Below are 16,862 nucleotides of genomic sequence, written 5' to 3'. Positions count from 1 at the left end.
TTTCCTCTTCAACTGTTTATTCCACTGTTATCCCCGTGAGCCTGCAGCTGCCACGGCTGCGTGCCTCCCACTCTCCAGAAGCACATATCCGGGCCCTGCAGCCGGCTCGCCCCCTGCCCCGGGCAGCTGCTCAGAGCTTCAGGAAGGTCCTGTCCGTTCTCTGGAAACAGATGTAGCACGGAAGCAGGGACACAGTTTTTTACTGTTTTGGGGAGCTCTGACACATGTCATATTTCACACAGATCCGAAAGCACAGCATTGTTGAGTCAGAGTCTAGACTGGGCAGTCCCACTCTGTAGGGATCATTCTGGGAAATGTGTAAAAATGTTTTAATATCTTAATGACTGGAAAGCACAATAGGCTTCCAGCAGGTGTGGGTGAGGAATGACAGGTGCTCTGCTGTCCTGCGTAGATAACTGTCCCACATCCGGCATGGCTGGAGTCTGAATGTGTTGCTGGCCAGTCATTCATAGGCAAAAACTCTCTGGGGAATTATCTGAGCCTAGAATCTGACTATTTGACGTATAAGCACAATACACATCCTCCACAATCTTAATACACACTTAATTTCCTAAGACCATAATTCTACATAAGCACTCTGCCTATTCTGAATTTTACGGAGTTGACGTCCATTTTGGAAAACGAAAGCCCCACCACCTCGTGGGCCAGGCTCCTCTGCAGCGCCCCCTGCGGTTATTCTGGGAAGCGGCCCCAGCCTCCAGCAACTTCATCACATCTTCCAATGGCATCGGGCCTGTGTATCTTCATTTTGAAATATGTGTTTTAATTGTAAATCACTTTCTATTTACTTATCTCTTTTACTTATATAAAGGCCTAAGTCTTGTTATGAAGGTACATATGCAAGTAGGCTTTATGTCATAGAAACTTCATTGCAGACTGATAAAGGAGCCTGAGGAAATGCTATATATAAAGCAGGGAGGAGACTTGTGCAGTCTGAGGAGCACTACTCTGTAATGCCAACGGTAACTGAACTTTGAACTACTCATTCTGGATTCAAATGAGCTTACTAGCTGGACCAGAGTGCTGTGGACCAGCACACAGGCATCTTCCCGCTCCCGGGAGCCAACAGCCCCACAACCCCACCGACCTCCAGCGTGATCCTGTTCTTCACCAGGAGCCCGATCTTGATGTCCATCAGGTTCAGGTCTTTTTCCAGCTGTTGGTTACCCCTGATCTTGGTCACCACTTCTCCCCTTAACTGTGCCACCTCCAGCTCCTCCTGGAAATCCAGGTCGCTTTGGTCCAACAGGTGCACAAATTTGCGGATGACCCGTAACGGTGGGTTTTCAGAGCCAACTGCAGGGAAAGGAACAGGCATGCTTTATTTAGAGGCCTGCTCGGGATTATTACCAATAGGAGAGAAACCAGGTCTTTAAATAAACCACGATCAGAAAAATACAGCCATGGAATTACTTGGGCTTCGGAATGAATTGTTCTGTCCCATGTAACAACTGGACCAGAAAGCTGATCATGTAAATAAAAGCAAAGCACTGACAATGTCTGGCCTCGTTATTTCCCAGTTATCTAACTCTCACTTATCAGCCGCCTCTCACACTGCTTCCAGGACTCATGCACGGAGGAGATAGAGCCTTACTGATGAGGAGCCTGGGAAAGAATGTCAGTGTTTAAGTTACCTCGGTTCTGAGAGCCTGTGGCTGAGATAAGAGAGTTGTGTTTCTGCTGCAGGAAGCAGAACATGGTTTCTCTCAGCCCCAAAGACCTCTGGGAAGGAGCAAGAACTGGGTGATAGGTAAATTAGAAAAAGCCGGTGAAGGGAGAACTAACTGTAAGGTCAAACAGAAGCCACTGGAAGGACAAGTGGGATACATGTTCTACTTGGCAGAAATAACAAGATTTTAGTAATTGAAATTTGGTCCTTGTTCTTTCTGCACGGACCAAGGGAAGACGCTCCGCGCCCAGTGGACCAGCCCTCTCTCGCTGACAGAGGCATCTCTGTAAATCTATTTTTCTTCATGCCTCGAGCGTTAAGTATGCGGGCACAGACTTTTTTAAAAGCGTAATTTTTAAGGTGTTTAGTGAGATCTGGGTAAACTGTGAGAATAAACTCTGGACCTTCAATGATGATTAGCCACAGCAATACAAGCATGACTGGAAAAAGCCCAGCCCAGTCATGGCAACCTCAACAGCCATCCTCTCTTTAACATGGAAGGCCCTACCTAGCACAGTGGTTGGTAAACTCATTAGTCAACAGAGCCAAATATCAACAGTATGACGACTGAAATTTTTTTTGAGAGCCACATTTTTAAAGCTTAAACTATTTAGGTAGGGACATTGTTATTAACTTAATTAGGGTACTCGAAAGCTGGCCTTTGCTAAAAACTCAAGGGGCCAAAGAGCTGCATGTGGCTCACGAGCCGCAGTTTGCCGCCCTAGTTCATCTTCCTTTTATACCCAGTGTGGTTTTGTGGTGTTCTGACACTCAAAAAATAAAAAGAGTTCAACCAACACCACAATTAACAGCATGAATTCAGCATGAACAACCAAATCTAGAGACATCTGGGTTATTCTTTTGCCACACTGGATGATCTTTTTTGGAGAAGTTACCTTGGATCATGAGGACCCTAGTGAACTTATTTTCCTTTCATTTCCACCAAAGATGCTGCTGATGACAGGGCCATTTCAGAAAAAGCCTGAGCGATGCACCAGAACTCACTCATGTAGAGAAATTGAGAGAACTGGGCCATCTCATTTGTGTCTAAAGTCTCTCCCTGCTCCTAAGTGCATTTGTTTATATTCTAACTAGAGGCCTGGTGCATGAATTCATGCATGGGAGGGGTCCCTTGGCTTGGCTGGCAATAGGGGCCGACTGGGGGCACTGGCTGGCTGGGGAGAAGAACCATGAGAGGTTGGCCCTAGCAGCAAGCTAACCAATGGCCAATTCCACAAGGAATCAGGCTCCCTCCTTCCTCCTGTCTGGGTCAGGGTGGGATGAACCAGATTTGGGGCTGTCAGGACTCCAGCAGCAAGCTAAGACACAGCCAATTCCATGAGGAATCAGGCTCCCTCCTCCTTCCTGTCTGGGTCTGGGGTGGGGATGAACCAGATTTGGGGCTGTCAGGGCCCCAGCAGCAAGGTCTGGGTTAGTGCGCATCATAGCTACTGGCCGGTCATCTGGTCATTCTGGTCATTTGATTGTAAGAGTCGCTTAGGCATATATATATATATAAAGACTAGAGGACCGATGCATGAAATTCATGCAAGTGGCTTGGCCCTCACAGATGTGGCTTGCCTTGGTCCCCATAGCCCTGGCTTCATCGGGAAGGTGGTCTAGCAGGTTGTTAGGCCATCTAGTCTAATTAGCATATTATGCTTTTATTATTATAGATAAGCAAGTTAGAAACCAATATTTTAACATTACTAATTATTTTGGTTCAAATTTAATATTTCTCCAATCAACAGTAGGGTTTTTTTTTGGCATCTTCATACCACCCTGTGATATTTTAATGTTAGAAAATCAAACACTTTCATGGTTAGCACTTACTGGCTTCATTGCAGTCCTAGTAACTTCCAAGCTTAAATTATTTCAATATTTTTCCAAAGGGAATGGGTGAAAATGGAGGATGACTAAGAAAAGTGGTCTTTTTCAGAACAGGAAAAAATGCCTAGCTTTGTAAAGATAATTGAGAAAGAAATGACAATTTACATTTCAGTTACCATGACATCACCTTATTTGCCAAAGGCCAGAGAAGCTCAGATCTAACTTACTCACTAACATGGTTTTCATTCACCTTCTACAGGTTAAATAAAATTGCCTAGATTTTTAAACTGGAATTACTTTTGTTTTTGTAACTTAAAAAATGTAAGTAAATGAAAAGCATCACCCACAAAAACATGTTACCTAGAATGAAAATCAGCTTGTGTTCATTTGGAGAATTTATTATCTCCATCCCCCTTATTGATTAAGGTATAACATATGTGTCCTTATCCCTCCATTGCTCCCCCACACCCCCCACTCCCCCACTCATGCTCTCACTTCCCCCTGGTGTCTGTGTCATTGGTTAGGCTTATATGCTTGCATATAAGTCCTTTGGTTGATCTCTCCCTCTTACCCCCACCCTCCCCTACCTTCCCTCTGAGGTTGATGGTTTGATCAATGCTTCTCTGTCTCTAGGTCTGTTTTTACTTAAATTGTCTTTCACATGCAAAGGCAAAAACAAGCCCATTTTAGTGTGTAAGGGTTCAGAAAACAAACCCTCTCCTCGGACTTTTCATAAAAAACATTAAAGATACCCACCAGCTGAGAGCTGAACCTCATGAATTCAAAGTGGAGAAGGTGCCACTGAAAAGACTGGCTGACCTACCCTTCCTCTGCTTTGCCTACTGGAACCTAGTGGAATAGGCATTACCCAGGAGACTTGGCATGCCAGAGGCGGAGCCTGGCCTCTAAAGCTTCCCAAGGCTTTTCCTTCACAAGGATCAGGGAAGATCTTTCTGGAGCCACGCACTTCTCATAGTTCAGACAGACTTTAGACAATAGAGGGTGTTGGCTAAACTATGTACTAGGCACTGTGCTAGGAAAATTTCTCAACAGCTTTTTTACTTTCTCCAAAAAACAAACCAAATTTAAAAACAAAGCAGAGCTAGGGAAAATACAATAGCCAGTTTCATTACTAAGATACTCAAGCAATGATTTTTTATTTTGCTCTCTCAAAGCTATTTTTGAATGACCTAAATAAAATATTTATTTTAAAAATATTTTTTACTAATTTCAGAGAGGAAGGGAGAGGGAGAGAGAGATAGAAACATCAATGATGAGAGAGAAAGTCATTGATTAGCTGCCTCCTGCATGCCCCAAACTGGGGAATGAGCCTGCAATCTCGGCATGGGCCCTGACCGGGAATTGAATCATGACCTCCTGGTTCACAGGTTGACGCTCAACCACTGAGTCACGCTGGTGGGGCCTAAGTGAAATATTTTAAAAATGTGGACACTCCTCATAAATTCATTAGCAAGCTCTTTTCGACTTAATCTAGGACATGTTTTTAATTTATCACATGTTCTTGTGACAATTAGAATGTTGAAAATTCAGCATGTAAAGAATAAAGTTCACTATGTAAATATCAATGAGAAACATATGTAGAGTTGGAACTGTAAAGAATAGCACAAAATGTGATTGCTACTCCTAGGTGATTTTTTAAAATTTTATTTTGCTTTTTTCAAACTTCTACAAATGACTTATAATGCAAAAGAGTTAGCCAGAAGATACATTTTAGCTGTTTAATTTATTTGCTGGCCTGTGATTTTCCCTCCTCACTATATTGGCTCAGTGGTAGAGCATCGGTCTGCGGACTGAAGAGTCCCAGGTTCAATTCCAGTCAGGGGCATGTGCGTTGGTTGCGGGCACATCCCCAGTGGGGAGTGTGCAGGAGGCAGCTGGTCGGTGTTTCTCTCTCATTGACGTTTCTAGCTCTCTGACTCTCTCCCTTCCTCTCTGTAAAAAATCAATAAAAATATATTAAAAAAAAAAAGAGTAAAACATATTCCTATAAGAAATTTTTGAAATCATATAAAAAGGAAAAAGACATGTGCTCCATTTACCCCTTCCACTTATAACAGGAAACAGGTCATCCCACATTCCCTTGTGTACAGTGCAGAGTTCAGGGCTGAAGGTTACCCAAACCCTCTGGACACAATGGGCACCTCTGGCCTTGGAGCAGTCCCTGAAGTGACTAAGTTGGCAGTAACTTGTCCTCCTCTGGTTTAAGAGGGATCCATACTTTGTTTCCGGACACTCCCACTTACCCAGTGTTTTGTAGTCATCTCTAGCCTTGCTTGCTCTTAGTAGTGACTGTATTTTCACGATTTCATTGTTCTGCAAAAGAATGAGACTGGTCATGCCCTTCTAGAGTCCCATCTACTCCACTATTTTAGGATTCAGAACTATTTAAGAACTGATGATATTTAAGAATGGACACTATTTAGAAATGGTAGTATTTTGATGTGGTGGATTCAATGTTTATTTTTCCACTTTTTTTGAATGAAGGGTCAGATAAAGTCAGCTAAATGTATACCATATTTTCTGGCATATAAGACGACCGCCTAATTTTACAGTTAAAACATAGGTTTAGGCCTATATTCGCTGTATAAGACTAACCTTCACTTCAAAGAAAAGACTTACTTTGCCATCAAGATCTGCAGGTAATTTTTTGTGCAATTTTGGTCTTTTGCCCCGGATTTTCGGTTGACTTTTTTTCGTTTCAAAAGTCGTCTTATACACCGGAAAATACGGGTAAACAAGATTGTATGGGAACTGTTTAAAGAGCTCTAAAAAGGGGAAAGAATTTTTGCCATCAAACCTAGATGACCCAATCCATGTTCACATGGTTCTTCTTTAAAGATCCTGAAAGAATTCTTCCTGTGGGCTTCTCTTTAATTTAATCAGTGACGAGTTAGAAAAACTGCACTAGCAACATTGGAAAAGATTCCATTAGGGTCTTTTTCCCTAGTGCAACTAGCCCACATCAGTCTGCTCTCTTCCGTTTTTCCTAACCAGTCCTGGTGGGTGAAGCCTCACTCTGAACTTGAGTTCTGAATAAAGACTGTTACGTCTCCAAATATTATCACACTGTGTCCTAAGACCTATTTCTTTGTCCTAGTATTCATCCCCACCATTTAATAAAAATCATCCAAGGCTAACAAGAAACAAAGCTTCGTTTAGTTCATGCGCAGCCAGGATAAAAATGCACAGGCATCTCTTACATGATCTCTGAAATACTGCAGCCGTGAAAGGTAATTCCTCCGTGCTCTGGTCATCCGGTACCAGGACTGAATCTAAAAATACGTCAAACAGAGAAATCAAAGAACGTTGATATCTTTTAATGCAGTCTTTCTAAAACATAATATTTATGTCTTATTTGGTAAAAAAGTAAAACCTAGCAGCCTGCCAAATAATGAACACCTAAAGCCTGATCTTCATCTCCTACTTTTTTCACTGCTTCTTCTCTTAAGGCTGGGAACATTTTACACTTTATGGTACGGTGCTATTCTGCTTTAATCCCCATCCATAAAAAGCATGTTGCTGAAAGCTGTAGTGCAGGCGTCTTCAAACTTTTTAAAGTGGGGGCCAGATCACGGTCCCTCAGAGAGCTGGAGGGCCGGACTATATGAACTACTAATTCCTACTGTAACACCTCGGCTGCGCTCACTGCCCAAAAAACCTGGCGGGCCGGATCAGACTCCTCTGCGGGCCGCAGGTGGCCCGCGGGCCGTAGTTTGAAGACGCCTGCTAGTGGGTCAGGGAATCAAATGAAACTAAGTCCAGGGTTTTTTCCAACCCTTCTGAAATATGTCCAATATACTCAAGGTCTTTACAGAAAAGCACTGAACGTATCTCATGAGGGCCCAACTGTGAACCAGAGGTTTCTGAGCGAGAGGCCTATGTTCCGTGGAGAGCATAGGACAGGAGGAGCTGAGGCACCACGGATCCAGGAGCTGTCATCCTGGGTCTTCACAGTTTAAAAGCCTTTTAAACGAATCTCATCTGGTTCCAGTCTGTCCCCAGCCCTCCATTCTGACTTGCACCAGGATTCCCAAGTTGTCTATCAGTTCACTTCTGCATGGCCCCCTGGTTTCCAACTCCGAGACAGTAATCACCATAGTGCCGTCTCCTTCTCTGAGGTCAGAGTAATCACCCTGGTGCAAAGTGGGTTGGGACTGGCTCCACACCCAAATTCAGATCCTAACTTCTGCATTTACCTTCCTATGAAGGTTTTGTATTGTTAAGTTAGAGCATTCTAAATATTATTAGCAAATATGGTAAGAGGAACATAAAATAAAGTTGAAATAATGATCAACTTGGACTTTCTGGAGAAAGAGCATTTCCTGGTTTCAAAGCATTTGCACATCTGACTCTCATAACCACATAAAGGACCAGAGCCAGCTATGGTGTTTAATGGACTTGCTTGTAGATGCTCAGCTAAGTGAGTAGTGGAGATGGGACTCAAACTCATGACTTGCTTCTGACTTCAAGGCTCATTCAGACTCCTTCCATAGTCTGTCTTCCACAAACAAAACTAAACAGAAGGGAAACGTCTAAGTCAAGTACTTGGTAAGGTAGGAAAGGATGTTTACCTTTACAATAGTGGGAACATGATTGGAGAAGGTTTGCCGTCTGCCGACATATGACTTCCGTTGTTTATATCCCCTCCAAAAAGCCTGTGGAAAAGAGTGAGCTACCGAATTAATTATGTGTAACACTTTTCCAGTTTATTTCAGAAAGCACGAGAATAGAGGATTTCTCGACACCGAGTTAGAATGCTGTTGGGACCCTTTCGAATCGCATCTGAACACCATCTCTGGGGGTGGACATTTAACTGAGCAGAGAGCACCAGCTCACAGTTGAGGCTTGTCCCAAGCTTGAGAAGCCCAGTTTCTCATCCAAAAGCTTAATTTTACCAAGGCCCTAAGTGACAAGAGATAGTAATAAATCGGAGTTACCCCAAAACATACAAATAGATTAACTGAGTGCTGGTACTTTTTGGTAACAATATAGATGCTTCAAAATAATGACTAATAAGTATCTGAATGCAACAAGTGGACCACAGTGGCCCAGACTGGACAGGAAGATGCTCTCCTAACTTGAGACTCTGGATCCCTAAAACAGGAGGGCTGAGATGGGACATGCATTACTTCATCTATTCCTGCACCCACTGTAATGGTGCTCCAGCAACAGAGCTTTACTAGGTTATCAGCATTAAAGAGAATTTTCATAGGAGACATTTTATTTATTTTTATTTTAAAAATATATTTTATTGATTTTTTTTAGAGAGGAAGAGAGAGGGACAGAGAGCTGGAAACATCGGTGAGAGAGGAACATCGATCAGCTGCCTCCTGCACACCTCCTACTGGGGATGTGCCTGCAACCTAGGTACATGTGTTTGAAATCACACACACAAAGCTGTGTTTTTGCAAAGATTTGTAAATAAAAAGCCTAGCCATGAATTAATCAATTAAAATAAAAAAACAAATAATTTCAATAGATGTAAAACACTTTTGATACAATTCATATCCCTTTTTCAATTTAAAAAGAAATTAAACAAACTAAAAATAAATGGGTACTCTTAACCTTAATCTTCAGAAAAATATCATCTCACAAAAATCATAATATTATATTTAATGGTGAAATGAAAGAGCCATTCCCTTTAAAATCAGAATGAGACAAAAATGTCCATTATTTAAAAAGCAAAAGAAGAAAAAACCTCAAAATGGCTATATAGATTCCTTTTGACTTTCCATGTTTACTTGGTCACCTTCTGATTTGTTCCATAAGCACTTGAGAGAAAGATTAGCTACTGATGACATGTTCTCTGTAGCACTAACTCAGTTTCTTGGGAGGAGACTTGGGTGGGAGGGTAGTGGAGCTGGAGTGTCCTTTGCTCAGTCTGGGAACTTTCTCTCTGAATTTGTTGAAACTACTGTGTTGGGGCTGATTCAGCCAGCTAGGAATGTTTAGCTGTTCTGTGGAGGAAAGTCTTCAGATCTCATTCAGATCATTTCTCCTAACTCAGGGTCAATCAGCCACATTGGCAAGATGAGATTAGCATGGTGCCCTGTAGTTCGTGGTCCTTGGGTTTAGTGGGTTAGCAGGTTTCTGTTGGCTACATATTCACCTCCAGTCTACAGCTTGCCTTTAGACATCATCCTTTCCTTGTTAGAAAACTGTCAGAAGAGTGAAGAAAGGGCATGGCAGGGCACAGTTCGATGGCTTCTTCAATCCTGCAGCCTCTGATGAGGTGGAGGAAAAGGCTCCAAATGTTGTTTCTGTCCTTCCCCAGCCCTCACGTGACTTTAGCCCCGAGTCCTACTATCAGATGGATTTTATATGGCGGCTCTTCAGAATCTCTTCCCACTGCAACACTGCTTCATGCCCAAGACTGGAGAGCTGAGGGCTGGTCCAAATTGTGTCACATAGGCTGACACTATGAATTTTGTATGAAAGTAGAGCCTTAGCATCAGGGTAGATGATTCTCTTTTTATGCTTTTGTTCACATCCTGTGTGTTTTGCCTACCATTTGTTTAAAGAAGAAAAAAAACCACAAAACACTGGAAAACATATTAGAAAAATAAAAGTACCAGGTTTATAGGAGAACTTACTTTTAAAAAATTAATCATTTCTGCCTTCTGATAGCTTACGCTCGGACAAATTCACACATTCGAGCACCTATCATATGCAAGACACTAGAATACAAGTTTTAAAAACTCATCTTCTGTCCTGAACGATGTTATAGTTAGGTGGGGGAAGCAGATAAGTACACCAATGGTCACAAAAACAAAGCTCTTCCACTGAAAAACTTTCAAGTTAGGAAATGTCATAGTTATTGGCCAAAGCAAACATTCATCCATCTCTGCCCATCAATAACAGTATCACTTTGGATGCAACAAAAAGGACAAATACACAGTCTTTTGGAAGCCAGCACGGTGCCTGGTAGAAGGTATAGGGAAAACAGAGGAGAAACATCTACACCTGCAAGGTCCTCTTTGGAAAGTCCTGACAAGTCATGCAAGGGTAAGAACAACTCACAACAAATGGGATTTTCCTGCAGACCTAAAGGAAGAATGACGGATTATATAAGGGAGAGGGCACTCTTGAAAATGCTAAATCTATTTCATTAGTTCTTCTGTTTTTGTTTGTTTGTTTGTTTGTTTGTTTTTAGGTGCCACTCAACATCCACTAACCACTAAAAACCAATTCATCAGGAAACTGAGTCAGAAAGTAGGTGACACAAGGAGATCCAGCTGTTAAGAGAAACAGGATTCCAAATCCTCTAGCTCGGACTAGGTTGGTGGCAGGTGGACCTGTAGTATCCACAGTGGCCCGAATACTCTCTGCAAAACCACAGGCGAGAAATCATTCAACATCCATTCCTTCCTGGGGCCTTAAGAAAGCAACCTTGGGGGCACCGATTAAGGGGAAAAAATCTGAAGTCAGATTTGTTAGAATCTAGAATTTGTTATTATTTAGAAATTTAGGAATTAGAATTTGTTAATTAGAATTATAATTTGTTTATTTGTTTATTAGCAGTTGATTGTCCTATTGTCAAAGAAAACATTTCTTAGGGGACAGAACAGTTTACTGTAACTAGTGGCAGGTGAGTCACATACCTGTATTTTGATCACATGCTTTTCTTGTTCATACAAAAATGATTTCCTAGCTTCATACTCTTGGCTAATGATGGATCCTAAGCGTGTGTCTTTAAAGCGAAGGACATCTTCGGGCGCAGACCACAACCTCTCACGAATGTAATCTTTTGTGACTTCCTCAACAATGTCCTGGCAAGAGACATTTCTTATGGTTACACCTCACACATCAGGTGAAAGCAGCATACAGAATAGCTTCTGGACATTTTATGTTTCTGGCTTTGTTTACAAACAGATCTGACCAGAGCCGAGGGATGAGCTGGCTTAGCTTCCTTCTAGCAACATGATTTTGGAATCCTCTAAACGTGCTGAGTTGGTATGAGACCGTGGTTGAATGATCGCAGGATTTGGAGGTGGAGATGTACCGATGATGCTGGCCTTTGCCAGGTGTGAGGCCTGAGCTCCATAGTATAAAAGGGACAAAGAAGAGAACAGTAAGCAGAGGCACCTCTCCTCTCTCCCTCCAGCTGCCAAGAAAAGGGCTGCAGTGCCCACGAGGTCCTTAGGCTCCTCTGCTGACTTTCTTGACCAGAATGGAGAAGGCAGACCATTGCAATGACTTGAAGAAGTCTCAACTTTGGAGGAAAATAAGACTAGGGGTCAGAAGAAAAGGGGGTTGGAAGACAAGCCCCATTATTAAGCAGATAGGGAAAACCTCGAAGAACGAGGAAAAAGGAAGAAGGGATATGATGAGAAGTCTTTATGTGGACTGTGACTGGCTATGTTCTCTGAGAGAAATAAGCAAAGACTGGACTCACTTCTATGGCTGATGCCTTATTCAGTGTGATTGAAATCAATGGGTGCTTACTTTAAAAGAATTGAAAGTGAAATCATATAAAAGATGCATAAATACCTTTAAGGGAAGACATATATGCACACTGACTGAATAAAGTTAGTAATTCTAGATTGTTTAGAAGAAATAAAATGTATGGTGTAGGCCCTCATTTTCTAATAATCCTAACAGACTGATGCTCAATTCCACAAAGGTAAGCCCAGGGCGTCTCTGGGTGCCACATGTCCTGTTTTCAGCTCTGAATTTTAACCCTTCGATGCTGCTTCTTCACAGTTTGATACATCTTCTTAATTACAGCATATGAATTTTAAGTATGGCCCACAATTTCCTTTTTTTCACCCCCAACAAAGTAGCACTGGTAATTTATTGCCACAATGCCATTTTCCTGTAAATTGTGGGGAACTTTGAACATTTGAAATCAGTTAATAAACTATGTTCTTCACTATCTTCTTGTCAGTCAGGATTTCTGGTAGCCTCGTCAGTCCCAGGCCACAGTTCTTTCTCTGAGTTTTAGTAAATACAATACTGGCGATTCTGTCCTTAGTACTGCTATTGGGTCGGCAGCTAAGTAATTGCGGGTTTCACACACATATGGCTTCAGTTGAATTTTTAGGTTTGCAGACGTAGTACAAATGTAAAACACATTTTGTTATTTGGTAGTTGGCTATTCAGCTGTTAATCAGTGAAAAAAGTTTTTTGATCTGTTTTGTAGTTTTCGTTTGGCGTTCGTTAAAAAATGGAAAATCAAAAGGAACATTTTCGTCATATTTTGCTTTTTTATTTCCACAAGGGAAAAACGCATTGCAAGCTCATAAAAAGTTATGTGCTGTTTATGGTGACGAAGCCTTAAAAGAACAGCAGTGTCAAAATTGGTTTGCCAAATTTCGTTCTGGTGATTTTTCACTCAAAGATGAAAAACGCTCTGGTCGTCCAGTTGAAGTTGATGACGCCCTAATCAAAGCAATAATCAATTCAGACTGTCACAGTACAACACGTGAGATTGCAGAGAAGCTTCATGTATCACATACATGCATTGAAAATCACTTAAAACAACTTGGCTATGTTCAAAAACTCGATACATGGGTTCCTCACGAACTGAAAGAATCACAGTTAACACAACGCATTAGCAGCTGCGATTTGCTAAAGAAACGTAATGAAAATGATCCATTTTTAAAACGACTGATAACTGGCGATGAAAAATGGGTTGTTTACAACAATATCAAGTGGAAAAGATCGTGGAGCAGGCCAGGTGAACCAACTCAAACAACATCAAAAGCTGATATTCATCAAAAGAAGGTTTTGTTATCAGTTTGGTGGGATTACAAAGGAATTGTCTACTTTGAACTCTTACCACCCAACCGAACGATCAATTCTGATGTCTACATTGAACAACTAACGAAATTAAACAATGCAGTTGAAGAAAAGCGGCCCGAATTGACAAATCGAAAAGGTGTTGTATTCCATCATGACAATGCAAGGCCACACACATCTTTGGTCACTCGGCAAAAATTAATGGAGCTTGGTTGGGATGTTTTGCCACATCCACCATATAGTCCTGACCTTGCACCATCTGATTACTTTTTGTTTCGATCTTTACAAAACTCCTTGAATGGTAAAAATTTCAATAATGATGATGATGTCAAATCGTACCTGATTCAGTTTTTTGCTAATAAAAACCAGAAGTTTTTTGAACGTGGGATTATGATGCTGCCTGAAAGATGGTAAAAGGTCATTGATCAAAATGGGCAATACATTACAGAATAAAGTTATTTAGTTCCATGGAAAAATTGTCTTTGATTTTCTTTAAAAAATCCGCAAGTACTTAGTTGCCGACCCAATATATCTTTGGTGCTGTGACTTGGAACAAGTCTGTAAGCTCTACATTTGTGAGTCTACTTATGTTTTCAAAATGGAACTCAATTATTCTCAGTATTTTTCTCTTTAAATACACTACAATGCCTGGATCAAAGAGCAATTTTCATATCTTTTACGTCCAGCTTTTGTTCTCAAGTCCAAAGTAATCTTGGTAAACATTTCTTCAAGAGTATTTCCCTCCAGGAATCATCACTCACTTTTTAAGGGATCTTACATAGCTGTGTTGTAGGCTGAGAAAGGGGAAAGAAACGACATTTGAATATTGACAACCAAGGAATTATCCCTAATTTAACTTTTGTGTCAAGGAGCACCTGAAGATTGACTTATTATAAGCCAGGAACGCTTTCTCCCCACGCTCTGCCTGATGTCACGCCAACATGAAAAAAAAAAATTCTTCAAGTTATCAGCCACGCAGCCACTTCCGCCTGGAGTTCACAAAGACTTTGCCCCACATCCAGCCTTCAAATAAAACCAACGAGTTCCTCCCACCACGTCCAGGATTAAAAAATAGAAAGACAACCGCACTCATCTTCATACAGTAGTTTTACATCAAACAAGAACATCCTACCTTAATTTCTTTTTCCATGAGCCATGACTCTTTATACAAGCAAGATTTAGGGGTGACCCAGGAACTCTCTTGTGAATCGACATTGTAGTGGTAATCATATTTCTCTTGCAGGCTAAGTTTGAGCCATGGACCTTCCGTAGACACTGAAGAAAAAAGTGCGTTACATTCTAGAGAGGAACACCTTCAGCATTTCAATGTTGTTTCTTCGCTGTGTAATACAACCTAAAGAAGACGCTTTTCATCAAGCATTCAGATAGTTTAAGTTAAGATCATTAGAAACGACTCACTAAAATCGATGAATGCTATGTACTTAGTAGCAGCTCTCTGCTAAGCCGAAGAAGGAAAGACTGATGTCTAATGCCAGATTTGGATCCCAAGCTTTCCATGAGGATGGTGGGAGTCACGAATGGCCAACAAGATGGATAAGTGAACAAGGAATGCATGTCTCGGGCAAATGTGAACAGCACCACAGTAGGCAGAGGAGGCCCATGAGCAAGATTCCTCTTGGCTTAGAAAGCCTCCCACAAGCTTTATGAGAAGCGAGTGACCTGCAAGGACTGCCCCCATTATTCAGAGCGGGCCAGTGACCTGCAGTAAACCAAAGCAGCAGTGACTCATCTTTGCTGACCACTCATCCAAGGCACACAATGACATACGCAAAGTCACTAAGCAGGGAAAAGGAAAATTCTGGTTCCTCTGACTCACTTTGCTCTATACAACCACACAAAATGAGGGGAAAAATGTTGGAAGAACTTAATTTCCCCATCTACTTCGAAAAAAGCTATGGCAGTCATGGCTTATATTGGTCAAGAAGGATATCTCTTCTTAATCCATGGGCTACCCTTTCTATTTAGAAACCTGCTTATTTTAACGAACAGTCATGCTTCCTATCCCAGACCAGAGAACTAAAAACAACAAAAATAAAAAAGCTCTGGCCTAGACCAAGCTAAACCAACTGCTGACAAGTGAACATCAGACTAAGAAGAGGTAATGTTAATTATTAATTTGGCTTTAAGTGGCCCTAAACTGTTCAATTTGTCAATCCTCAGGAAGAGAGATGTGTCTCTTTTCACATGGACAGTGAGACGGCTGTTATCTGTTTAGAAGTACTGGTGTCCTAAAAAATATATTGTACAGTCAAATTAGGATGATCACAAGTAATTATTTTTTTCAATTACCAGTAGTTGTCAGATCCACAAATGCTTTTCAAGGCAACTCTCTCATTGAGAAGAAAAGAAGGAAGTGACAGTGGTAAAAACAAACACAGCTGATTTACAATAGCTAAGATTTGAAAACAGCCTGAGTGCCCATCAGCAGAAGAGTGGATTAGAAAACTGTGGTACATCTACACAATGGAATATTAGGCCGCTATAAAAAAGAAGGAACTTTTACCATTTGCAACAGCATGGATGGAACTGGAGAGCATTATGCTAAGTAAAATAAGCCAGCTGGAGAAAGATAAGTATTTCATGATCTCACTCATATGTGGGATCAACATAATTCGATAAACAAGAATAGATCCAGAGACAAATGGCAGGGGATTAGGGGGATTAGAGAGTAACCAAAGGACTTGTATGCATGCATATTAGCATAATCATGGACACAGACACTGGGGCGGTGGGGGCTTGCCCAGGGTGGGAATGGCTAGGAGGGAGGTGTCAGTTGGGAAAAAAGGAGACATGTAAAACTTCAGACAATAATAATAATAAAAAAACACACCCAGATATATTCTCTTATTTGCATAAGATGTGAAAAGTAAAAAGGCCTTAGTTGGCATTAGACTTGATTTGGGTTGGAACAGTCTCAGTTGATAATAGGAAAAGAGAATTGTTACCATTTTCAAATTAAGTGTGAATTTACAGTTAGAGAAGAGGCAGAAGAGGGTATCTCCGGTCCACGGTCCAAGTATTTTCCCTAAGAAATGTAGATGGCTGGTCACTAAGAGAAAAGACTAATTATGAACCTTGGAGAAAACCATAAAAAAAAAAAAAAAGGATTCCAGTTAGTTAAGAGGTGGTAGCAATCTAAAAGAAAGCATACTTTCTAGATGCCTTCTAGACAAAATTATACTTCCATGTAAGAGCTAAACTGAGCTATAATGCTCAGTGATCCACTTAGGAGTGGACACTTCAGTTTGGGAAAGAATACACATCCTAGAACCAAAGATGAAGAGATAAGCATCACCCTCATCACCCCTAACCCAAACAATGTTCATAGGTTTATCTGGTGTGGAAAGTCAGTCTTCAAGTGCCTAGGAAGTGTCTCTTCCTCCTTCTAGAACAGGAAGTGGAAAACTTTTCCCATACAGGGCCAGGGAGTAAATATTTTCAGCTTTGTGGGTTCTAGGTCTCTGATACTAGTGAACCTGCCACTGCAGCATAAGAGCTGCCGTAGACAATACGCGAAGTAATGAGTGTGGCTGGGTTTCAGTAAAACTTGATTTACAGA

General features: G+C 41.3%; 1 protein-coding gene across 2 annotated transcripts in view; it reads right to left on the bottom strand.

The window, feature by feature from the left end:
- The window catches only part of IQGAP2 (IQ motif containing GTPase activating protein 2), a 254,510-nt gene that overhangs the window by 39,086 nt on the left and 198,562 nt on the right, over positions 1-16,862 (bottom strand). For both annotated transcript variants that reach the window (XM_045571611.1, XM_036411313.2), the window contains exons 16-21: positions 14,415-14,557; positions 11,143-11,310; positions 8,113-8,196; positions 6,742-6,813; positions 5,785-5,854; positions 1,109-1,317 (exon numbers count right to left, since the gene is read on the bottom strand). In XM_045571611.1, coding sequence (XP_045427567.1) covers positions 1,109-1,317; positions 5,785-5,854; positions 6,742-6,813; positions 8,113-8,196; positions 11,143-11,310; positions 14,415-14,557 — 746 coding nt within the window. The remainder of the gene's footprint in view (positions 1-1,108; positions 1,318-5,784; positions 5,855-6,741; positions 6,814-8,112; positions 8,197-11,142; positions 11,311-14,414; positions 14,558-16,862) is intronic.

The sequence above is a fragment of the Pipistrellus kuhlii genome, unplaced genomic scaffold (genome assembly GCF_014108245.1).
Source record: "Pipistrellus kuhlii isolate mPipKuh1 unplaced genomic scaffold, mPipKuh1.p scaffold_m20_p_4, whole genome shotgun sequence".
NCBI classification, from domain to species: domain Eukaryota; kingdom Metazoa; phylum Chordata; class Mammalia; order Chiroptera; family Vespertilionidae; genus Pipistrellus; species Pipistrellus kuhlii.
Note: the sequence above shows the minus strand (reverse complement) of the source record. Positions and strands in the feature narration are given on the sequence as shown.